This window comes from Pseudonaja textilis, chromosome 13, assembly GCF_049901715.1.
Source record: "Pseudonaja textilis isolate UNSWEBS1 chromosome 13, rPseTex1.2, whole genome shotgun sequence".
In the NCBI taxonomy this organism is placed as follows: Eukaryota; Metazoa; Chordata; class Lepidosauria; order Squamata; family Elapidae; genus Pseudonaja; species Pseudonaja textilis.
Genome location: NC_142002.1, coordinates 18,819,921 through 18,845,993, shown reverse-complemented (window position 1 = coordinate 18,845,993; position 26,073 = coordinate 18,819,921). Strand labels below are relative to the sequence as shown.

Below are 26,073 nucleotides of genomic sequence, written 5' to 3'. Positions count from 1 at the left end.
CAAGCTCAGAGAGCACCAAGGATCCAACAGTCCTCCTGCTCTTCCATTTCCTCCTCCTTTCTCTCCTTCTCCTTCTCCTCCTCCACTCCACAAACCCCCACTCCTTTCCAGCACCGATGATGTTACCTAGTTGGGTAATGAAACGTCTGCATGAAAACAACCAAGCTCAGAGAGCACTGAGGTCCCCACAGATGTTGTTTTATTGGTGCTTGGATGCCCATATTGGATTCCGGTGACTGATTTAACCTTCTCCGAAGAAATCCACCCATGGCGAACAGTTGACTGGAAATCCAGACAACCGTGGAGGAGGAGGGGTGAGCCCTCTGATTAGGGTTTTGGGAAAGCATTTAAAAGATGCCATCAATAACATCCAAACATCCAGAGCAGATATTCTTTGAAGGAAAGGCGACTTGACCATCTGGTCTGCTCACCTCGTCCAAAGCAATGGATGAAAGGTGAGGGGGCGGGGGGGAGAAATGAGCATTAAAGGATTTTCATCCTTGTCACGTACTGGTCTGTTCTGCTGAATGCTGATCCTAGAGGCACAGACTCGGTTTATTCTTCTGGCAAAAGAAGAAGAAAAACAGACATGATTCACGACAGAACCGAAGCTGAACAAAATTGTCAAGGCCAGACCAAGATTAGTTGATGGGTGACCTTCCAAGCCCTTCTCTCCCCATCCTGGGCTTTGAACTACCAGAAAAAAAAATAATATATTAAACAAATAGATTTGAAAGCCCTTCAAGAAAGATGGAAATATCTCCTTGGCTCGGCGGGCTGTTGCATTCTGCCTCAGAGTAATAGCAGCCTTGAACTCCAGTCATCCCATTCAGAAATGGCCAGGAGAAATAATTTTTTTACTTTTATATTTTACAAAACATCTCTTTTGGTAAACAATGTGGTTCCATGTTTTTACATTTCAGTACAAACATGACCATAGTTATATAGTCATCTTTCGTATTCAATTTCATATTGTATTGTTACTTATTCCATTTTCCTTTAAATATTCTCAAATATTCTTCTAATCATTACACTTATTTTATCCAATTCCAATTCATATCATAACTTATTTCATTTTTTCTTTGAATATTCTCATATCTTGTTTTACAATATTATCTAAAATTCTTGTTTCATTTCTATATTCATTACACATGTTTACTTTTATCTGTCACATTTGCAATTTTATGACGTACTGTAGAAATGACCAGATTTAAGGTAGTCCTCAGCATACAACTACAATGGAGATTTTGGAGTCATAACTTTGAATGGCACTAAGCAACCAGTGACACGTCAAAGACCACCTGGAAGGATCTGGAGCGGCTTGGTTAAGCTTATATAACCACTAAGATTAGTCTAAGATTGGGGATGATGGTTTGTGGTTCATTTTATCAGAGGAACTTCGCCATTGTCTTATCACTCAGACCATTATGTTAAGCCAGCATTTGGCATAAACATGGATTGAACAGGTTAAACGTAAAGGTTCCACTCACACCTGCATGCTAGTCATTTCCGGCTCTAGCGGGCAGTGCTCATCTCTGTTACAAAGCCGAAGAGCCAGCGCTGTCCAAAGACATCTCCATGGTCATGTGGCTGGCATGACTCAACACCGAAGGCACATGGAACACGGTTCCCACCAAAGGGGTCCCTATTTTTCTACTTGCACTTCTTTTACATGCTTTCAAACCGCTAGGTTGACAGAAACTGGGACCAGGGATTCGAACCGCTAAACTTCTGACTTTTCTGATCAACAAGCTCAGCATCTTACCTACTGAGCCACCATGACCATAACCATAGCAAGTTATGTAATCACTATATTTTTTGTAACATTTTTTTTAAATTTTTTGACAAAACAACGAATAAAACCTTCTTTCAGTTGTACAGTGTGTCGGTTGGTACATATTTCTTGTGCACAATATCAATAATCTATCTCTCTTAGGTTTAAATTTATATTCATATTATATGAATCAACTTTCCATGTCATGTTATGCTATTATTACATCATCATTAGACTTTAATTGCAAGTTCACATTATCCTTTTCGAGCATAATTACTCATTTTTGATTAACCTGCTTAGGGTTTCATATCAGTGTTATCTGAACCTGGACCACTTGAAGATGCGTGGACTTCAACTCCCAGAATTCCCCAGGCTGGCTTCAACTCCCAGAATTCCCCAGTCCACGCCTCTTCCAGCTGCCCAGGTTAGAGAAACAAGGAGAAACTTTCTGACAGTGAGAACAATCAACCCATGGAACAGAAGTTGCCCTCGGAAATTGTGGAAGCGCCATCAGTTGAGACTTTTCAAGAAGAGATTGGACGATCATTTGTCAGAAATGGTGTAGGGTCTCCCGCTTGGGCAGAGGGGTTAGACTAGATGATCTATAAGGTCCCTTCCAACTTTGATTATCTGTTAAACATGGGTTTATCTTATCGTATGAACCCAAGAGGCAAGTATCTGTTTTCAGCAATGCTTGGAGAAAAGGACAGACTGTGGATGGTAGAAATAGTTCTCCCCCAAATTAACGAATCGGACGTAATGCCGCAAAGCTGCCTTTAAAATCCAAAACTACAGAGACGACTCATCTCTTGTTTTTCCACCAGTTGCATTCGGTGCCAAGGACAAAGAGAAGCAAATGTGGCCAAACAGAGTCTGTTTTTCTCCCATCTATTTTATTGCAGAATGGAACAATAACAGCAAATATGGATGGAGCAATCAATAATGCGAATAGCAACCTGCCCGAGATGAGACGTCTATGGAAATAACCACAGAAGCGGAATAGTTATCGTCAACATCACACTTGATTCTTGTCAACTCGTCCCTTCCCAGTTCCACCTTTCATCCTCTCCTTTTTCTCTAGATATTCCCTGGGGCCATTTTCTTTTTTTAATGATTTAGGTGAATTCTCGCAGAAGCAGAGGGAGGGATGGGAGCCCAGCTTTCAGGGAGAACACGCCGAAGAAGAGAAGGGAGAAGGAAAGGAGGGGAAAATCATATTTTATTTTTATAGTCTACCTTTTCAAACTCCCTACAACAGCCCTTGGGGGAAAAAAAAAAGTGACTTGTGTCTTATCTTTCAGACCTGTGATCATTGCAGCATGCCCACGGTCATGTGATCAAAATTCGGGCACTTGGCAACGGAGTCATATTTAGGATGGTCGCAATGTGCCAGGGTCATGTGATTATCTTTTACAACAAGCAGTGGGGAAGCCAGGTTGACCCCCGTGATTTAACCACTGCGGTGATCCACTTTTAACAACCGTGGCCAAAAAGATTGTAATTCACGTTAGCAGCTGTCTCACTTAGCAACATAAATTGTGAGCTCAGTTGTGGTCATAAGCTGTATAAGATGTATTCGGAGGTGGTATTCAGCAGGTTCTGCAGAACCGGTAGGGGAAATTCTGAGTAGTTCAGAGAACCAGTAGTGGAAATTTTGAGTAGTTCAGAGAACCAGTAGTAGAAATTTTGAGTAGTTCAGAGAACCAGTAGTGGAAATTTTGAGTAGTTCAGAGAACCAGTAGTAGAAATTTTGAGTAGTTCAGAGAACCAGTAGTGGAAATTTTGAGTAGTTCAGAGAACCAGTAGTGGAAATTTTGAGTAGTTCAGAGAACCAGTAGTAGAAATTTTGAGTAGTTCAGAGAACCAATAGCGGAAATTTTGAGTAGTTCAGAGAACCAGTAGCGGAAATTTTGAGTAATTTGGAATATCACCTCTGACTGGCCCTGCCCCCATCTCTTTTCTGCCTCCCATTGAGTCCCAGCTGATCAGCTGTGTCTTCTTTGGTTGCCCTGCACAGGAGAACAGAGCTGGAAAGCAGGCTAGTGGAGTGGGGTAAGAATGGAGATTTTGCAATAACCTTCACCCAGGAGTGGAGAGGGAATGGAGATTTTACAGTATCCTTCCCCTGCCACGCCCATCAAGCCACACTAAACCCACCAAGCCATGCCCACAGAACTGGTAGTAAAAAAAATTGGAATCCCACCACTGGATGTATTTCCATCGTGATGCTTTAAAGATTCTATTATATTTATTGTCAGAGTAGAATATGTGTACAATGAGATTGGCTGTACCATGTCAGTCATTGTGATGTGATCGAGAAGATTATCTGGCCATTAAATATACTGTGTTGCTTTTTGGAAAAGCCCAGAGAAAGCGGAACATGTCCAGACTAGATGGAAAGAAAGGTAGAAATTCAATTGGGTGGAGAAATGTGGAGAAGTTGGATATATTTAGTCTGGAGAAAAGAAGATTTTTGAGCAGATGTGATGGCTGCCTTTAAATAATTGAAGGATTGGGCTAAGAGCAAAAAGGGTTCTGTGTTATTCCTTGTAGTGTGACAAGAAATAGGCAGAGAAAACTTCAGGAAAATAGATTCCGACTCAACAAGCATTTGACAACAAGAGCCATTCAACAGTGTTCTTGATAGTGGTTGGCTCTCCTTGCTGGATCCTCAGGCATCATTGGTTGGGTCAACGCAGGGACCCTACCTCCAACTGTGGATTGGTTCAGATGACCCAAAAGATTTCTTCTGAAATAATGATGTGGTTTGCACAGCTGGCGAACCCCTAACGTGGCTTGTTTGGTTGTGGGCTTAGCATGCTATATGAACTCAGGTCTAGAGCCACAGGGACAACTTGCCGCGGGATAAGAGTTACACGAATATCAAAGAAATGGTGGAATGGAATCGTTAAAGAAAAGATGCTGAAGGAGGGACAAAATGAAGTGTGAATGGCAAAAATTAAAATATTTTAAAATTTTATTTTAAATAATTAAGTGGAATGGTTAAACTGCATCACCGGGAGTTGTCCCGCAGCGAGTTGGCTGCATTGAGGTTGGCCACAGTGAATTGACCATGTCAAGATGGCTGCATTGAGTTGGCTGCAGTGATTTGACCATGTCAAGATGGCTGCATCGAGGTGGCCGCAGTGATTTGACCATGCCAAGATGGCTGCGTTGAGTTGGCCGAGGCGAGTTGGCCCATTCTGTATGAACCCACCCATATAGTTTGCAAAGCAATGTCTGTAGCTTGGTTCCTTGTGTGAACCAGGTCTCTGTGTATCATCTTCCTGAACCAAGTTTATTTATTTATTCATTATGGCTTAGCAGGTTTTCTGCAAAGGTTCTGTGAGATGGGTTTGGCAAGAGAATTCTGCTTCCTTTCACTAGCACCGGAGAAAAAGATAAAATCTCCACCCTCCATATCTGAAAGCTGCCAAGGTGCGTGTGTGTGTGTGTGTGTGTGTGTGTATGCACTGCAGGAAAATTCCCCACCCCATTTTCCTACCGATTGGCCATTCTTTATTTGGGATCTCAGGATACCGTCTCCAGCTCCGTTCTGGGGGGCGGGAGAGAGAGACTTTTGGCTACATGCAAGGAAAGCAGCAGAAGCCGCAGAAGTCTTTCTTTCTCTGCCCCAAACTCCGTCAGAAATGAGTCTTTGTGAGACTTGTTGGGCCAGCACAGCCTCTTGGAGCAGGATAACTTGCAGGATCCCAAAGACTCATTTCTGGCGGAGTTTGGGGGTGGGAAAGAAAGACTTTGGCTGCTTTCCTTGCGTGCAGCCAAAAGCAGAAGAAGAAAGAAGCAGCCCGGTGGCCAGGCCAGGAGTGTGGAGTGAGTGGCGCAAGTTCTCCCCCCTCCGCTCTTTCCCCCCTCCCCTCACTACCTCGTGTTGTTCGCAATGCAAGCGACGCAAGCCTTGTGTTCCCACGGGCCATGTGGACAGCGCAGCCTTATGCTCCCGTGCAGCCTGGATTAATTGCTTTGGGGATGACATTTCTCTGCAGACCACCCAAATTTTCTCAGGGACCACCAATGGTCCCCGGCCCACTGGCTGGCAACCACTGTTCTAAGACACATCTTGGCTGGGCTCGCCCTCATCCAAACCTATTCAGCAACATGGAAGGCCCAGCTAGAAACTCAGAGCCACGCTTGCTCCAGTAAGAGCAATAGAACTTCATCCCTTTGCGTAATTTAAGCGGCATCACATTAATTAGTGGTTATTGTGGAGATATGTCACGAGAATGCAAATGTCTCTCCTTCCCACTCTAAATTAAACTTTAGGAATGGAAAGCCATTTTTTAAAGTCTCATAACAGGCTTCTTACTCAGCGAGGAACTTGTCTCTGGCTTATTTTTTCTCCTTGGTGAGGTTAGTTGTTTACTGTGAATGGTTTAATGGAGACACGTTGAGGTTTGAGGGTTTGGTTGACGTTGTCTTCCTTTCTTCCCTGGTTTCGTAGCCTTGGCAAGCTTGACCTATGGACCTATGGATGGGAAGGCCAAGCAAGGTCACCATTTGGCTAGCTCTCTGTCTTCTAGAACCTGTCTCATCATGCACGTTGGCCAATTTAAACATCTAGATTAAACGTCTACGGGGAAAGGTCGTTGGATCCAAAATCAGAAATATGTGGCAATCTGAAATAGAATAGAATAATAGAGTTGGAAGGGACCTTGGAGGTCTTCTAGTCTAACTCCTTGCTCGGGCAAAAAACCCTAGACCATTTCAAACAAATGGTTGTCCAATCTCTTTTTCAAAATCTTCCAGTGTTGGAGTATTCACAAATGTCTAGAGGCAAGTTGTTCCACTGATTAATTGTTCTCCCTGTCGGGAAATTTCTTCTTAGTTTTAGCTTGATTCTCGACTTGTTTAATTTCCATCTTTTGCGTCTTGCCCTGCCCTTGGAGAATAGCTTGGCTCCCTCTTCTTTGTGGGAAAACCTGAGATATTGGAAATCTTGGACTGGGGTTTAGATTGGCACATTCTGTACACAAAAGACGTCCACTCCTGCTCAATTGTCAATGTCTACTTTGTACAAAGGATCTGTTCCAACATCTTTGCTGGAAGAAAATATTTGTAACTCAAGAGTTGTGGGATCCTGGGTGCTCTTTGAGCCTGGTTGTTTTCTTGCAGATGTTTCACAACCCAACTAGGTCACATCATCAGTGATAGAAGGGAGTGGAATTTCTGGAGGAGAGGAGGAAGAGGACTGTGGGGTCCTTATTGCTGTCCAAGCTTGATTGCAGACATTTAATGATCCGGCTAGGTAACAATATCAGTGCTAGCTTAGCAGCCAAGCGCAGAGATCAACAAGGACCCCACGGAAACAGATTTGACCTGACAGCATCCATCTATCCATACTGACCTTCGGGTCAAACCTAAAGACAGCTGGCCACAATTGGGTGCTGCCCGATTTGTTGGACCACAGATCCCATCTTCCCCCATCCACCTGCTAGCTTAGGCTTCAAGCCAACCTCTGTGCAGGCAAGATATCCCCTCCCTCCAGTTCCCATTTTAGATCACTTCTCCTACGTTTTACCTAACCTAGTTTTTTAAACCACTTGCCTCGAGTGCTGAAACTGCCAGCATTTCTCATGGGAGATGATTCTACAGCTTCCTCAGCCCTCTCTCTACCTTTTGAAACCTGGAAGAATTTTGTTTTATTTTTAATTTCTTTCTCCAACTCGTTTTGCTCATGATAGAAAAGCCATGAGAGCCCTTCTGCACTGCAGTGGAAAAAAAGATGCTTTGGTCTTGCAGATATGGAGAACATCAAAAGGCAGAGAGGACATTATCTCAGAACACCGAGCTCTTTCCTTGGAACATAAAATTGATTTATTCCTCTTGTCCTGCTCCCTTCCTCATATTTCGGAGATCTCTCCTCATCACAGCCTTTCCCTAACTGTCTGGCCAATTGCTTCTGAAATGTTGCACAATATCTAGAGGTGTCTATCTGAGGTGCATGAGAAAATGTTTCTGGTGGAGGAAGGATAGTAATCATCTGAGCTACAGGAGAGAGTGGGTGAAAGCTGTTTCCAGAAATAGTGCTCAAGATCCAAACCAGGGCAAAAAGAAAACAGCTTTTTTAATAAAAAAAATTTAAAAAAGAATTTTATTAAAGTTATCATAGCAAATGTACTTATACACTGCTTATATACCTCTTCCCAGGGCTTTACAGCCCTCTCTAAGCAGTTTACAGAATCAGCAGATTGCCTCCAACAATCTGAGTCCTCCTCATGTTATCAACCTCAGAAGGATGGAAGGCTGAGTCAAACTTGAGCCAGTGAGAATCGAACTCCAGGTTTGTGGGCAGAGTTAGCCTGCACTACTGCATTCTAACAGGGAAGGAAGGAAGGAAAGAAGGAAGGAAAGAAGGAAGGAAGGAAGGAAGGAAGGAAGGAAGGAAGGAATAGCACTTAGACTTATTACGCTTTACAGTCCTTTACAGCCCTCTCTAAGCAGTTTACAGAGTCAGCATCTTGCCCTCAAACAATCTGAGTCCTCGTTTTACCCACCTCAGAAAGATGGAAAGCTGAGTCAACCTTGAGCCGGTCAGGATCGAACTGCTAGCAGTCGGCAGAGTTAACTTGCAGTACTGCATTCTAACCACTGCGCCATGATAATTTATATCATAATATAATATGGGACCAAATTTTTTGGACTCATGCTGGGAGCCCATCCTTAGGAAACGTCTCTCGAGTGGAGTGTGTGTTTTAGGTTATTCTGTCTGTGGTATTTATGTGGTACCTGGTTCTGTGTGGGTTTTTTAGTTGTTGATTGGGGTGTTGATGGCTGGCTAATAAGTCATTGGCTATTGTTTCCTCGTGCCCTTATCTAAGGACTTGATAAGTTGGTGATAAATCAGCACTCGATTGATGAGGGGCCCCATTTCCCTGGCTGTTTTTGTGCCTGATAGTCCAACAATCTTAGTTAGCTGCAAAACTGAATGTCTGTCCCCTTGTTCATTGCAATGTGAGGTGACCAATGAGTTTCGGGTCTCCTCGTCTGACATAACTTTATTTTGTTCTAAGTTGAGTACAAAATGCAGAAGCAGTTTTTCAGTAGAAACAATGCTGGATGTGTTCTTTTCTCTAATTAAACGTTGCCATTATTTCTGCTGGCTCCATCACTTTTCCCCTCCGTTTTCCTGTTATGGCGATTGATGTCGGTGTTTCTGTGCGTGTACAGTTTTTGCTGCAGGCAACATATACAATAACAAAGATAAAAAAAAAAACTATCTCGAACTCTTGATCAGGAAGAAAACAGCTTGAAGTGAAGCAGAACCATTACATTCCCCCACAAACCAGGATTCAGAACTGCAGTCTGAGCATTTATTTCATGTTCCCTGGGTCACTTTCTTAGATAAATGTTCCGCCACAGAGCTAGGCATCAACTGGTATGAACTGGTTTGACCGCCCTTTCCCAATGCACCAAATGACCTGTTTTGAAACACCAGTGAAATAGTTTTTTCTTCATGACGGAACAAGCTTCTATCCAACTATGTTGACAGCAATATGGAGAAATTTATTTTCAGTCCTTACCTCCTTCAGCAATAGGCAGCTGGTGCCTTCAAGATATTTTGGACTTCCGTTCCCCAAGGCACTAATTCAGCCAAGGATCAGAGATAATGGGGGTCATAATTCAATGCATGTGTAGAAAGCCTACCTGGGTTTAGGTTTGTTTCTTAATCAACTAGCCTATTTGACATTTTGCATCCAGATTACTTTACTTCTGCTAAAATATTTATTATAGTTCCAGAAGAAGATTGCTGAAGTAATTAAGAAACCACACATACACAAACACACACAGAGAGCAAGGCACACACATTCAAACGGAGCTGGTGCTGTTGGGTGGAACTGATCCACAAAATAATTCAATTCAGCAGAGTTCATAAGTAAAGATTAGATGTAGAAAAAGGTAAAAGAATGAGTGTACTGCAGTGGTGGTATGCCACCGGTTTGGACCGGTTCAAGCGAACCGGTAGCAAAATTGCTACGTGTTTAACCCAACTGGTAGTAAAAAAATAGCCTCCCACGATCAGCTGAGCGGAGAAAGAAGAGAATAGCACAGGATTGATCCTCCCACCAACCCCTGCACTTTTCTTTATCCTCTCAGCTGATTGGCGCTGCAGACCTCAGCTGGGGTGTGGAAAGCTCTCTGTGTGTGTGTGTGTGTGTGTGTTAGGTACACACGCATATGGTGCGCACGCACACAATCACCGAACCGATAGTGGAATAGGTAGGATCCCACCTCTAGTATGCTGTATTGTTAAAAGGTGTGACAAGCATACCTGCTCTCCTTCAATCACCAGTGCAATACAAACACACAGAGAGAGAGAGAGAGAGAGGAGAGAGGGAGGGAGAGGGAGAAGGCTGGAGAGAGCACATTGGAGAACATCTCCTCTGTCAATCTGGTCTGATCCTCCTGAGATCTTGGGAGTTCAGTCTGGTGCCACTGATTGCTTTAGACTGCTCTCCAGGGTTGCAAAGGGAGCCAAGCCGACAGTCGCCAGACTAAAGGAAAGAACCATGGAAAGTACAGTCCACTCAAATCACACCCCCTCTGGAACACATTAGCCTTTGGATCTGTGGCACCTGCCCTCTGACCTCTAGCGCACTGTGTTTCTTCCTTGGGCTAAAACAAATGCACAGCAGGTGTAAGTCAAGGTGGTACAAAGCGCAGTGCCGGAACTCTAAAATGGATTTCTGCAAATGCTTTTGGGGCCTCCAAAGGCACAGTGGGTAGATGTCATTTCCTGGTTGGGGAGGGGGAGGAAGAAGGAAGGAAGGAAGGAAGGAAGGAAGGAAGGAAGGAAGGAAGGAAGGAAGGAAGAAAAACAAGGGAGGAAGAGGGGAGGAAGGGAGAGAGGGAGGAGGGAGAGAGGGAGAAGAGAAAATGAGGGAGGAATAGAAGGAAGGAAGGAAGGAAGGAAGGAAGGAAGGAAGGAAGGAAAACAAGGGAGGAAGAGGGGAGGAAGGGAGAGAGGGAGGAGGGGGGAGGGAGGGAGAAGAGAAAATGAGGAAGGAAGAGGAGAGGGGGAGAGAAAATGAGGGAGGAATAGAAGGAAGGAAGGAAGGAAGGAAGGAAGGAAGGAAGGAAGGAAGGAAGGAAGGAAGGAAGGAAGGAAGGAAAATGAGGGAGGAAGAGGGGAGGAAGGGAGAGAGGGAGGAGGGGAGGGAGGGAGAAGAGAAAATGGGGAAGAGGAGAGGGGGGAGAGAAAATGAGGGAGGAATAGAAGGAAGGAAGGGAGGGAGGGAGGGAGGGAGGGAGGGACGGCTCCTGGACTTCCAAACATCTCATAAGTGCCTTGATCCATTTAGTGGACATTCCATGCTGAAAACCAGCTTTAGCTGGGATTCCTAGCAAGATCCTTTTGATGTGGGACTGTTGAAAATGGCTTAATTCAGTAAGCAAGTTAAGCTGACGGTGTCCTCACAGCCTGCAAATAAATGGTGTGTGGAAAGCAGAGGCTTAAATGTTTTTGGAAAGAAAAGCCTTTCCTCTTTTTGTTCTGCTGCTTTGCAGCTAACTGAAGGAGTTCTTCGCCCTGAGCCCAAGGTCTCTCGGAGCAGCAGGAATGGATATTAAATATTTATTTGTAAACCTGGAGTCTTTATCTCCAAAACAGACCTCTGTTCAACGAAATTTAATTTAGCGGGGATAACCACAAGCCTTTGCACCAGAAAGTTCAGGCCTAAGGGCTGTTGTTGGTATTCCAAAATGGAGATGCAGAGATTAATTTTTAGTTTTGCCATCCACCCATGGCCAGGGTACCTTAGGGGATTGAGATCCACTCTTCTGGGAAGCTTGGTTGGTTCATAACAATATGCAGTAAAATGTAATTTCTCTAACAAAGCTTGCAGACGGATCTTTCAGCGGCATAAGAACCGTTCAATAATTTTTGTACTCATAACTGGTGCTAGGATTGTTCCCAGTGTGAGTGCAATTCTGGGTGCTCTCTGAACTTGGGTGTTTCCTTGCGGATGTTTCTTCACCCAACTAGGTAACATCATCAGTGCTAGTAGGGAGAGGGGCTTGTGGGGGGGGGGAGAGGAAGAGAGAGAGGAGAAGGAGGAGGAAGAGGAGGACGAGGACAATGACAACAACTGTGGGGTCTTAGGTGCTTTCTGGCTTTGCTTGTTTCCTTGAAGTCATTTCAATACCCAACTAGATAACATCATCAGTGCTAGAAGGGAGAGGAGGAAGCGGAGGGGAGGAGGAGAACTGTGGGATCCTTTGCGCTTTCTGGTCTTGGTGGTTTCCTTGAAGGCATTTCGTGACCCAACTAGGTAACATCATCATCAATGCTAGAGGAGGAGGAGGAGGAGGAGGAGGAGGAGGAGGAGGAGGAGGAGGAGGAGGAGGAGGAGGAGGAGGAGGAGGAGGAGGAGGACAACTCTGGGGTCCTTGGTGCTTTCTGGCCTTGGTTGTTTCCTTGAGGACATTTCATGACCCAACTAAGTAACATTATCAGTACCTTATTCTCAATCTCTGCCAAAATTATTCCTTTTTGAAGGAAGGTTCTAAGTTTCCTGTCTAGATCCTTCCTCAGAAAATCAACAGAGAGGAAAAAACCATCAGAAGGACCCGGCAGAAAACCAAAACGAACAAAATTAAGGTGTTTCTTCCCGTAGTTTCCATTCCTTGCCTGCCCCACCCGTAGTGAGACGGGAAGCCAAGATGTATGCCGGCGCTCCTTCCATGCTTGCTGACTCGCTTCTCATTTATTCTTTGGCTCTCCTGCCACAAACTGTCCTCTGAAGCCAGAAATGAAATCCTTCAGCGACGCACCTGGTTCAGAGAGGTAATTTATGATGGACCCTTTTTAGCTGATTCCAAAATTTTGTTTGGGGACTATTTTTCTCACTCTCTTTTTTTTAAAAAAAAAAATAATAGTGAAGTCCTGCTCCAGTTGTGCTCCGTCAGCATAGTTTCTCCTTCATGGGGAGGTTCACCCTCTGCTTACACAGGGTTCACCTTTGGTCCCAGAAGTCTGAATGGGGAAGGCAATTAAGAGGTAGATTTTTTTTTTCTCCAAAGCTTGCAGTCAAGGTGCTTTCTGAAACGATCAAAGAGGACAAATCAAGATCACAAAAGTGGGTCTCATGGATGTCTCCATTCCGGAGATTAAGTAGAAAGAGGATCCTAGAACCAGAGAGCTGAAAAGGACCTTGGAGGTCTTCTAGTCCAGCCCCTTACCCAATGTAGGAGTCTTTATCCCATCCTGGACAAATAACTTTCCAGTCTTTTCTCGAGGACCTCCAATGATGGACAACCCACAACTCCAGGATTGATTGATTGTCAGGAAATTTCTCCTGAATTCCTGGTTGGATCTTCCTCTGACCCACTTTCACTCATTATCTCACCTACCTTCCTTCCCTCTTTCCTTCCTTCTTTCCTTCCTTCTTTCCTTCCTTCTCTTTCCTTCCATCCTTCTCCTTCTTTCCTTCCTTCCTTCCCTCTTCCTTCCTTCCTTCCTCCCTCCCTTCCTGGACAATTAACCAGTGGAATAGCTGGCCTTCAGAAGTTGTAGGTTCTCTCCATTACTAGAAATTTTAAGAAAAGACTGGACAGTCTGAAATGTCATGGGGTCACTTGCTTGAGCAGAGGGCTGGACTAGAAGACCTCCAAGGCCCCTTCCAGATCTATTCTGATTGATTGAAGAATCATAGGTCTGGAAGGGACCTTGGAGGTCTTCTAGTCCAACCTCCTGCCTATATCCTTCTGATATCATACCCGGAGAAGTGGTTGTCCAGCCTTTTCTTGAAAACCTCCACTGAGGAAGCTGTTCCATCGGTTGCTCATTCTCGTTATCAGGAAATTCCTCTTTATTTCCAAGTTTGGGTCTCTCTCTGACCAGCCTCCACTCATTGCTTCTTCTCCTGCCTTCTGGTGCTTTGGAGAGTAAATTGAAGTCTTCTTCCCCATGACAGCCCTTCAAGAATTATAGTTATGGGCTTCCGTCAGTGGTGCGATTCAACCAGTGCAACAACTGGTTCGGTGGTTGCATGCTTCGCATGCGTGCACACCATTTTCAAAAGCCCATTTTCAGCTATAATACTTACCTTCTACTGCAGCCCTAGTGAGTAAAACAGCTGAGGCGCGGCAAAACCGCTCTCCCAAGTGAATCAGCTGTGCTCCAAAACAAGGAAATAAAGCACAGGAAAGAACAGGGGATCCCAATGATCACCAGAACAACCGGTTCGCCTGAACCAGTCTGAACCGGTAGAATCCCAGCCCGTTTCTTTGGGCTCCAGACTGGTCCCTGTTCACTTTTTTCACTGAATTGAGAGGGGTTTTTTTCCCCATTCCCATTTCCTGCATTTTGCTTTTAGAAATACACATTTCCTAGGTCTGGAAATGAACTCATAGAAAATGTAGGATCTCTACTTTAAGGTTTTTACAGAACCACTCTCATTTGTATTACACAAAATCCTGAACAGGTAGCCATTGCTGTAGGTGATAAAATGTTCCTCTCGAGTTTTGTTTTGTTTTTTTTAATTGCACAATGCAAAACTGGGGAGTAGAAAATCTTCCAGAGAAAATGTTACGTTTCCTTCATGCTTTCCTCTGGTGACCTGGCAGTCAGATCCAGGCTATTTCGTAAGCCATGCTACAAAATTGGGTTTGCAACTGACTTCTTTTGAAATGTTCTTCAACTTCTAACGCGAGCTGACAGATCTGGGATTCTTTGATAGTTCCCTATCCAAATGATCAACGGGCCCAAATTTGGTCCACTTCCAAATCCAGATAACACCAGCTGGCTTCCAATCTACTCGAGATAAATCCCAGCAGAATTTGGCAGAATAGAAATGTTCCACCTCCGCTCCCTCAAACAGTGTCCCTAGATGGATCCTTTTCCCTCACAGATGACCCTAAATCTATTGGCCTTTCAGAAGACCTTGAATCCTTCAATCTTCATCCAGGGACTGGGGCCAATGTGTGAGATGCAGGAACTTTGGGGTGAGGATAGTCTCATCAGGTATGATCTGAGATTTTTTGAGGGGACGTGACTTGTTTGGGATTATGGGTTGAGTGTGCTTTTTGTTCCTTATATCATCCACAGTTCAAGTGTGCTCAGCCATATAAATTTGAAGGTAGATTGGTAGAGAGAAAGGCAGCCTTCCTATGTAATAGCGTATCATTACTCCATGTTAGAATTTAACGTTCCTTGGTGGGTGAAGGACCACAGTACCTAGTGTACCTAGAGTCCTTGGTGCTCTCTGAATTTGGTGGTGGGTTTTTTTTCAGATGTTTCATTACCCAAGTAGGTAACATCATGAGTGCACCGATGATATTACCTACTTGAGTAATGAAACATCTAATGACTTGATTATCCATAGAAGAACATATTTGTAGCTCAGGGTTGAACTGTGGGGCCCTTGGTGCTCCTCTGAGCATGGTTTTCTTGCAGACATTTCATTACCTAAACTGATGATGTTACCTAGTTGGGTGATGAAACATCTGATGATTCTCTAGTTGGGTAATGAAACATCTGCAAAAACAACAACCAGCAACCTCAGAGAGCATCAAGGACCCCATTTCAACCCTGTGCTACAAATATTCTCTTCTCTTGCTACATATTTCCAGAACATTAACATGTGCCACCACTGGGTTTACGGGTATTTGTGTGCATATATGCGTGCACAGTTAGAAATAATTATTTGTTATAACTTGATTTGAGGGTCTTTTGATGGTAATAGTGATGAAGGCCTGGGGAAGGAGGCTGGAGTGCAGACTTTGTGTTCCTTCCTTCTCTTGCTTTGAGGGAAGAGTCTTTAAGTTATATCTATCTATTTTTCATTTGTTTGCCATCCAAAGTCAGAAGACATGAGTACACTCCGCTGTGTGGTTTATTACCCAATTTTAGCCTTGAAATCTGCAGTCAGAGGCCCCATGAGCCTGAGAAGAGGATTTGGCTCAGCCTAGAAACAGAAGTGATGTCTTCACAGAGAAAACTCTCCATGACAGGCCTTCAGTTAGAGGAACGTCTTCTGTAAAGCCACCCATATGGTTGCTATCTTGCTAAGCCTACCCATGTACTGTCTTTATTAGCTTGTTTTTGAATGGAGATCTAGAGGGATTCTTGGAGAATTTAGAGATTGGCCATTGATCAAGTCAGGTGATGGATCCGGCTGACCCTCTTCTGGTCATAGCAGCTCTTCAAGATGCCAATCCTGCTTGGGAATTCTTCAAAGCCAGTATTTCTGGTCTGAATTGTTTGAAAGCTGCACGAGATATCCAAAAAAACTTGTAAATCTCTTTCCAGTAGCGCTGTGCGGTTACTTGATCTCCGTTCATCCTCCCGACTCTTTTGTGGGACATACCTAAGGAACCATGCAGATCTGTGGTGGGATTCAAAGGATTGAACCACCGGTTCTCTGCCCTAATGATTTCTTCCAACAACCAGTTTGCCAAACTGCCCAGACAGTTAACAACCGGTTCTCCTGTACTGGTGCAAACTGGCTGAATCCCACCACTGATGCAGACTGTAGTCTTTATTTTAGATTCTTCAAGTTGGTGTGTCGAAACCTAATAATAATGAAGTAAGCTCAGATTCTTCAACCTGTTCTAACACTGTAATGATTTGAGATCGCTCTTTCAAAACAACATCGCATTGAAGTTCACATGTGGAACGGTGATGGGAAAAGGAAGCAAAGGTGTGGTTTTGCTGATCCTCGCAATCAAAATAGCCCATTGGGGTATGGAGGGTCCTAACCAAAAATGAGGACGGTGTGGGTTGGTCAAAACTGACATCCAAAAGAGCTGGAATGCACAAAGAGATTTTTGGGGTCATGAAATATATGACAGTATTGGACTGAGTTCCAACTATAACCAAGTTCCAACTATAACTGAGTTCCAACTATAACCAACCAATTATAACCAAGTTATAATATTTGACTGGTCATTTAACAGAGATACCAGCTTGATTCAGGAGAAGGATCAGTAACAATATAATAACAGTATGACAGACTTGGAAGGGACCTTGGAGGTCTTCTAGTCCAACCCCTGCTCAAACAGGAGACTTCCTAGACCCTTTCAGACAAATGGCTGTCCAATCTCTTTTTAAAAACCTCCAGGGATGGAGCTCCCACAATTTCTGGAGGCAAGTAATTCCACTGATTAATTGTTCTAACTGTCAGGAAATTTCTCCTTAGTTCTAAATTGCTTCTGTCCTTCATTAGTTTCCATCCACTGCTTCTTGTCTTGCCGTTGGTACTTAATATGTTGACCTCTCTGAGGAAGGTTGGCAGCTCCACTCTTCCTCAGAGGGAAAGTCTTGGAAGTTTCTGGATAAGGCAGATTAACTACAGATAGCCCTCTGGTCTAAGGGCACAAGTGAGTAAGACAGGGACAAGTGAGTAAGACTCTCAAAGCATCCCAAGACCTTGATCTGTTAGTTTGATACAAGCAAGAGTGAGAGAGATTGGACCCCAAAGAACAGAGTCCCAGCCTGTCATACTGACTTCCATTGCAGTTTGTACAATCTGCCTCTTCAAGACACATTTTGTAAACAATCCCCGTCTTTATCATCAACATCTCGTTATCTAAATGAATTTGAGATGTTGTTTTTGCACATTGCCAGATAAATGAAGCCCAGGATAATAAAAGAAAATGAGATAGTGGCCCTTGTCTCCCATCCAAGGGCTTTCTGAGGATAAATATATTCAAATATATTAATGACACTGAACTTATCAGGGAAGAGCAGTACCAACAATAAAGCATCTGGAAGACATGAAGACCGGGAAGAAAGAAATGAATCTGTTCAGCTTTGGGAAATTAAGATTAAGAAGGAAGGAGAGGAAGGGAACGACTTCTGCATATTGAAGAGAAGACAGAAAAGAAATGGTCAGAAGGAGAGATGAAAGTCACCCAGGTTATCACATCAAAGTAGGAAGTGACCAAATGGCGGGGTTATATAATCCATTGGTGTATTTTGGGACCGTGTCAATTTGCTCATGTGGATTTTCTACCATACTTTTTTTTTCCCTAAAGAGGTCAACAAAGTTGTCATTTAGACCCTCCAGGTCTACTCAGAGCTTGGGTCTGGAGATCCAACCGGAATGCAATCTCTCCCTCCTCATTTAGCTAGATCAAGAAAAGAAGTTGCCAATAGGCTAGGCCACCACTCGCCCTGCCTGACCGAACAACAGTTTTACATGTTACACAGACACGGTAACAACTGTCTCACTTAGCAACATGAATTGTGGGCTCAGTTGTGGTCATAAGTCGTATGATGTATAACGTTTTAGTGCCATGTCAGTCATCGTGATATGATCGAGAAGATTATCTGGCAGTCAAATATAATGTGTTGCAGTGGTGGAATTCAAAATTTTTTACTACCGGTTCTGTGGGCGTGGCTTGGTGGGCGTGGTGGGGAAGGTTACTGCAAAATCCCCCTTCCCTTCCCTCCCCACCCCACTCACCTGCTTTCCAGCTCCGTTCTCCTGTGCAGGGCAACCAAAGGAGACCCAGCCAATCAGATGGGACTCAGTGTTGAGGCAGAGAATAGATGGGGTTGGCAGGGCCAGTCAGAGGTGGGATTGGCCGGTTCTCCGAACTACTCAAAATTTCTGCTACCGGGTCTCCAGAACCAGTCAGAACCTGCTGAATTCACCACCTCTGAATAGGACATTTGGGGGCGTTAAGCTGATACAACCTTCCCAGCTGATGTCTTCTGATGCAACTCCAAAGTTAGACTTCACTCAGCTCCTGTGCTGCATAGGAGAACCAGGGCAGGGGAGAAGGTCTCTCCTGCCTTAAGAGTACTTGTGCTTTTTCCCTTTTTTTCTGTGTGTAAATCAGAACTATGTTCCTCTGAGGTTCAAGTGAAATGAAGTCCACTCTGGGAATTCATCATCCTGTTGGATGAATCATCTAAAAGTATAGGTCTTGTTCTATCAAGGGAACACAAGTACCCCTCTTCCTCTTCCTGTGGTGGAAGATTAGCACTTCATCAAGAAGCTGTCCATGAAATATTTCACTCCAATATCCACTGAAGTTCTCTTCAATATAACGAGCTTTGAATTTCATTTTAATTAGACCCCTTAACAACCTTGATGACTCTATTTTGCTTGGCAAGTGATGTTTCTGCTTCCTCTCTTCCTTTCTTTCAGTGTCTCTCTCAACAACACAGAGTGTCAGCCTGGGACGGCATTTTTTTAGTTGGAAGCTTCGAGGCTGCCACATTCGGTGCCTGGGAATTTGGGAGGAGGGATTTCCTAGTGAGGTAGAAGATTAGATTCAACAACATTCCTTTCTCAGAGAGTCAAGGACATGTTGCCCTGCACTTGGAGGGGAGTGACCGGAGGGATGTCTCCAGTTGGGACGAAGATTTGATTGGGCCATGTGATGGACTGATGGGTGCAGGGGATGGATCTTGGATTTCTCTTTTGGGAAGGGAAAACCCAGAACTCTCAGATTTGGGTTTTCCCAGATGTGCCAATATGAGAACTCTAATAAAATGGAACTTTGAGAAAATGTCTGTCTCTTTGTCTGTTGGTTTGGAGTTGGTTAGTTGGAACGCTGACACAGAGACTACAATAGATGTGATTCCTAAGAAACGTAACACGTATATGTGTGTGCACGGTTCTAGATCACACACTTGTAGCATTTATGGGGTCCTCTGGCTAACAATGATCATTCTTAGCAATGATCACTCTTAGCATTCTTAAATGCTATAAGTGTGTGGTCTAGAACCATGCACCCACATATACATTAAAAAAAACCCCAGCAGATCACAATTGCTGCTCCCTTCCACTTGTCAGGCTGTAAAATATTCAAGACTAGTATCTACTACGTTGTTCTTATTCCGAATCATTAGGAAGTTTATTAACCTGTCTGAGGCTGTGTTTCTTCCCCCTCCTTTTCCTCTCTCCTGAAAGGAAAATGCCTGTTCTTTCTTCTTGGTTTTTTTTTTTCTCCCTTTGCACTTGCAAAAACAACATCCCCTTATCAGCAAGATGACAGGTCTAAATGAGCATAACAAGAGGGAAACGATGTTTGTGAAACCGGGGGTGTTTTTTTCCCCTTCTCTGATTCTTTGGATGTGTAAGGTAGATAAGAGGTAGTGGCATTCCAGATGTTATTTGAGGGAATTAAAATCTAGTATGATATCAGCTCAGAGGGAAGTTATCAACACCCTTATCATTTGGGATAACTTATCAAGTTGTCATTTGCGTGGATGTTTGATGGCTCCATTATTACTCAGTGGAGAAAAGAGTAGGTGCCTTTATTTGATTTAATAAGAGCAATGATCTTAGGGGTGGATGAAGAATTGAATCCAGCCAGTCACTGCTTATATTCTGATATTCTTTAAGAGGACTGTGATCGTGTTGTGTGTTGACATTCTGCCACGCAGGATCTCCAACTCAAAGATCTCTCTGTGAACGTTAGCATCTTGTTGGTACTTTGGGACTGTCAGGACTGTGTCTCCTGCAGAAACGGAAGCCGGAAAATTCTACACAGACACCAGAAAAGCAAATGTACATAGTCAAGAGCCGTAAATAGCAGTCGGCGCTCTCCATTGCTCCAAACCTTGAACAGCAACGTGCCGCTGTCCCCAGCCATAAAAAGGAATAGCCACAACAAGCGCAGAACATGTACATCACAACGGAGATAAACGTGGCTCCTGGGGCCGCAGATCAAAATCGGGACAATAGGCAATATCAACACAACGCAATCTTTTGTAACAGCTTGAGCGACACAAAACATGGAGGCCCCAGAAGTCATAGGGCATCACGTGTTAGCATCCCTCTGAGAAGGAGGGAAGGAGTTGTCGTAGGGTTGCGAGTCTTGACAAAGCCATCACTTCTGCCAGATCATTTGACATACCAGACACAAAGGGGTCCCTGAACGGAGTTTCTCGGCGAACATAAGCAGTCTCTCAACAGAGCGGTGTGGTGGCCTAGAGGTGGAGCTCTTGCCTCACAATCAGGAGGCTGTGAGTTCGGTCCTAGGTAGAGGAAGGCACAAGGAGAATATATCTGCTGAACAAAACTCTGCATTGGTGACAGGAAGGGCATCTGGCCAGTAAACACTCAGTTCCATTCAGTGGCCAAGACTCCATCCCACAAGGGATTATCGGGTCATTAAAGGAAGACGATAAACCGTCTCTCAACCTTGCGTTATTTAGCATCTGATGAGAACATGACAAAGAGAAGTAAACCCACACATACACACAATACACATAATTATATCCAAAACTTCTATAGGGCTATGACCTCATCATTGGATGTCCAGTTCAGATATCTAAGCGATCGTCTCTGTTGTTGCTACATGCAGATCTTCTAGGGAACCAGAGAATGCGAGTCATGGGCACAATATGTTTAGTAGTTTTCATAGCAGCACCACAATCGCAACAAGGAGAATCTTTCCATCCCCACTGATATATAAGGCAGTGGCCTTTCTTCTAGTATCACATCTAATTTTGGCCAGATTAGAGCAAGGCAGATTAGAAGCAGGTGGTTTGGTAGAGGGATCGCTAACGATCAGGCCTCAAGGTGATAACTTGGACCAGTCCTCTCTCCAGGTATCCACGGGGTTAAGCTAGGCAGATGTTCAGTGAATGGCTGTTTTCCATGCTTGGCCTACAGGATTTCAACCTTGTGATGGGCTGCGCATTATCCTGGGGTGGGCCTTGTTGTTCAGCATCCTTGCCTAGAGCCAAGCCAGAACTTGTTGTCTTCTAAAGTGGGCCCGTATGATGTTGCTGAGTACTGGTGCACAGGGGTGGAACACAGGTACGGGCCAGGTTGGGACAATGATTAAATTGGATTTCATTTTGACTTAAAGAAGATAGATAAGGCTCCAAGGAAGTTAGGGAGGGCTGGTCCTAGCCTTGTGCAGTGATTCCAGGCCAACCCTGTGCATGATCCTGTCTCTCTGCTAGACCGAGAGTTTACCAACGGGTTGTAAGTCCCTTTTTTCAAGGCCGTTGTCTTCAAATGGTTGCTAAATGAATGGTTGTAACTCAAAGTATTATTTGTATTTAATTAACATTGTGATTGATGTACTGAACCAATGAACCAGCGGAACAGCTGGCCCTCAGAAGTTCACTGGAGGTTTCTAAAGAAGAGACTGGACAGCCACATCTCTGGAATGATATAGGATCTCCTGTTTGAGCAGGGGGTTGGTCTAGAAGACCTCCAAGATCCCTTCCACCTGTATTTTGATCGATTGATTGATTGATTGTATATGTTATGAGCAAGCTGTGAAAATCTGATGCCCCTGGTTTCTCACCCTTGTTTTCTTTCTCTCCTGTCTCCTCTGTAGGTAAAAGATAGGATGGTGGCGGGGAAGTGGAGTATGCATTGCCCGATCTTGGCCTGTTGGCAGCCGATTCTCATCTTGATGTTGGGATCCATCCTCTCAGGCTCCACCACAGGTTGCCCACCCCGCTGTGACTGCTCTGCCCAGGAACGCTCGGTGACTTGCCACCGGAAGCGATACATGACCGTTCCTGAGGGCATCCCCACCGAGACCAAGCTCTTGGATCTGGGGAAAAACCGTATCAAGACTCTGAACCAGGATGAGTTTGTCAATTTTCCTCACTTGGAGGAGTTGGAGTTAAACGAGAATATTATCAGTGGCATTGAGCCCGGGGCTTTCAATAACCTCTTCAACCTCAGGACTCTGGGTCTCCGGAGCAACCGGCTCAAACTTATCCCCCTCGGGGTGTTTACAGGACTCAGCAACCTTACCAAGTTGGACATTAGCGAGAACAAAATTGTGATTCTTCTGGATTACATGTTCCAGGACTTGTACAACCTCAAGTCTTTGGAGGTTGGGGACAATGATCTTGTCTATATTTCCCACCGGGCTTTTAGTGGCCTCAACAGCTTAGAACATCTGACCTTGGAGAAATGCAACTTGACCTCCATCCCTACGGAAGCCCTTTCTCACTTGCATGGCTTAATTGTGCTACAGCTGCGTCACCTGAATATTAACGCCATCAGGGATTACTCCTTTAAGAGGCTGTATCGACTTAAAATCCTGGAGATTTCACATTGGCCCTATCTAGACACCATGACATCCAACTGCCTGTATGGACTCAACCTGACATCTTTGTCCATCACCCACTGCAACCTGACGACAATACCTTATGTCTCCTTGAGGCACCTGGTCTATCTCAAGTTTCTGAACCTGTCCTACAACCCCATTGTCAGCATCGAAGGCTCCATGCTTCATGACCTACTCAGGCTTCAGGAGATACAACTGGTTGGGGGTCAACTCACTGTGGTAGAACCCTACGCATTCCGTGGCCTGAACTACTTGCGGATCTTGAACGTTTCAGGGAATCTTCTGAACACACTGGAAGAATCAGCCTTCCACTCCGTGGGGAATCTGGAAACCCTTATCATAGATAATAACCCCTTGGCTTGTGACTGCCGACTTCTCTGGATCTTCCGACGTCGCTGGAGGCTGAACTTCAATAAGAGGCAACCCACCTGTGCGACTCCCGAATTTGTCCAGGGGAAACAGTTCAAGGATTTTTCCGAGGTGCTCCTGCCGAACTACTTCATTTGTCGCCGGTCGCGAATACGGGACCGCAAACCCCAGCAGATCTTTGTGGACGAGGGCCACACCGTGCAGTTCATCTGCCGTGCAGATGGAGACCCACCTCCGGTCATCATGTGGCTGTCGCCAAGGAAGCACCTCATCTCGACCAAAACCAATGGGCGGCTCACCGTCTTCCCCGATGGCACTCTGGAGGTGCGCTACGCCCAGATTCAGGATAATGGCACCTACCTATGCATCGCCAGCAATGCCGGAGGCAATGACACCATGCTGGCTCACCTGCACGTCCGCAGTTATTCCCCTGACTGGCCCCACCAACCCAATAAGACCTTCGCTTTCATCTCCAACCAGCCGAACGAGAGTGATGCCAACAGCACGCGTGCGACCGTGCCTTTCCCCTTCGATATCAAGACCCTCATCATTGCCACCACCATGGGTTTCATCTCCTTCCTGGGCGTCGTGCTCTTCTGCCTGGTGCTCCTCTTCCTTTGGAGCAGAGGCAAAGGGAACACCAAGCACAATATTGAAATCGAGTATGTCCCACGGAAATCGGACGCGGGCCTCAGTTCCGCCGCTGATGCACCGCGTAAGTTCAACATGAAAATGATCTGAGGGTGAAGAACCAGAGAACAGAGACAACCCTACTAAGGATGGGGCAGTGTTCTTTTTAATCAAATGACGATCGTGACCACAAAGAGTCAACACAAATGCCAACCTCTCTTCTCTCCACTCTGCTCTTCCAGCCCGCTCCTTCTCTCCCCACAATCCCGCATCACTTCCTCCTCCTCCTCCTCCTCCTCCTCCTCCTCCTCCTCCTCCTCCTTGTCCTCCTTTGTGAAAACGTTCTGCTGACATCTCCAGAATCTCTCCTGTTTGTAGGACATAACTCTGATGGACTCCTGTGTCTATCTTAAAAGACAGCAGCAAACTGAAAACAAAAAAAACAAAAATTCAAAACAACAAACCCTAAAAAGTTACGTACTTCCTCTGTAACTTTTGATTTCAATAATTACGGATTTTTATGAAAACTTGAAATAATAAAAAAAAAAAACCTATTTCCTATAGCTAGTTGGAATGCAACATCTTGACTTTTTGATCTGTGCCCTTCCTTTTCTTTTGGTCCTTTCTTTCAAACCTGGATCAGGGTGGTTTCTGATAAAAAGTTCAGATAAAAAGAAGTTCAGATAAAAAGAAGGATTACCTGATGTTAACGAAGGAACTTCAGGGTGTGTGTGATATATATAATGTACCTGCTCAAGGGGGTATGATTTATTAGTGTTCTGTCTCTCTTGAACCGTTGGGTTTTGATTTGGGTTTCTTGAATTGTTTGCAAAGGCAGAGGATGGGTATCCAAGAAGAAACTGTGATATGTCTATATCGTATACCTGGAACCAGTTGCATTCCAGCCGTTGCAATGGAATCCCCACATCTTCATCCAATATAGCAGGAGATGTTGGGAGCTGCATATCTGGGCCTCCTCCGATATCCGTGGGCAAATTTCTTGGAATGACACCATAGGAATAGAAATCTCTGGTTTGTATGATAGCAATAGCACTTAGACTTTATATCCGCTTCACAGTCCTCTCTAAGCAGTTTACAGAGTCAGCCTATTGCCCCCAACAATTTGGGTCCTCATTTTACCCACCTCAGAAGGATGGAAGGCTGAGTCAACCTTGAACCTGGTGGGATTCCATCTGCCAAATTGCAGTGGGAGTAGCTTGTAGTAGTGCACTCTAACCACTGCGCCACCGAGGCTCTCTGATAATGATGATGCTAGGTTCAGCAACATTTGAAGGATTTTCGAGGGCAGAAGATTTGGTAGCCTAGCTACAATCTTTTTAAACATAAGTATGGAATGTACTCCTTTGTTATTCTGAATGGTGTTTCTCCTCCCTTGTCAAGGAATTCTTGATGTTGATTTAGATCACCTCCAGGCTAGTCCATCAGGCCAGATTAAATTCCATAGGGGAGAATAGCACGATGGTGGTAGAACATCTCTGCTTTATGTGGTCAAAGCCGTAGCTTTGATCCTCTCTTTAAAAGGACCGGATGACAAGGGATGAGAAATATCTCCCTAGCTTGAGACCTGGGTGAGGCACAGTCTGAACAGACAACAGCGAACCAAATGAATGAATGATCTGGTCTGCAATAGCCAAAGTACCTTTTGGGCCTTCATGGTCTCTGCTATGGACCTTGGAGAGTTTTTCAGGAGATAGCATCATAACAAAAGACCATGCTTTCGAGATGCAGTACCTGCCACGTTCCCATCTGGTGAGAGAGTATTTGGACCTCCAGTTGTTCCTGATCTTCCACTCTTAACAGTTCCCACCTAACATAACCAATGGGGTGGGATACTGGTAGCTTGGGCAATGTTTTGAGGACTAACCTTTGAGTGAAAAACAAGAAGCAACTGGAAACTGAAGTGTCTGAAGTGGTGCAGGGTTTCCTGCCTAGGCAGGGGGTTAGACTAGAAGTCCTCCAAGGTCCCTTCCAACTCTGTTATTCTAAAAAAAAACACCTCTCTAGTTATATCCTGCAGCAAAGAATAAGTTTGGGATCCTACACGAGTCTGTGGGGTCTTTGGTACTCTCTGTGGTTGGCAGTTTTCTTGCAGACATTTCATGACCCAGCTAGGGTCATCAATGCCAAAACGGAGTGGGTTGTTTGCTCAGAGCAAACCTCACTCTTTTGTGGTACTGATAATGTTACCTAGTTGGATCATGAAACATCTGCAAGGAAACAACCAAGCTCAGGGAGCACCAAAGATATCCACATTCGAT

At 44.6% G+C, this 26,073-nt stretch overlaps 1 protein-coding gene across 7 annotated transcripts in view; it reads left to right on the top strand.

Annotated features, from left to right (window-relative positions):
- Positions 1-24,378, top strand: part of LINGO1 (leucine rich repeat and Ig domain containing 1) — a 275,425-nt gene extending 251,047 nt beyond the window's left edge. For all 7 annotated transcript variants that reach the window (XM_087941645.1, XM_087941643.1, XM_087941644.1 and 4 more), the window contains one exon: positions 22,049-24,378. In XM_087941645.1, coding sequence (XP_087797771.1) covers positions 22,061-23,905 — 1,845 coding nt within the window. In that variant the 5' untranslated portion in view covers positions 22,049-22,060 and the 3' untranslated portion in view covers positions 23,906-24,378. The remainder of the gene's footprint in view (positions 1-22,048) is intronic.
- Positions 24,379-26,073: the final 1,695 nt, after the last annotated feature.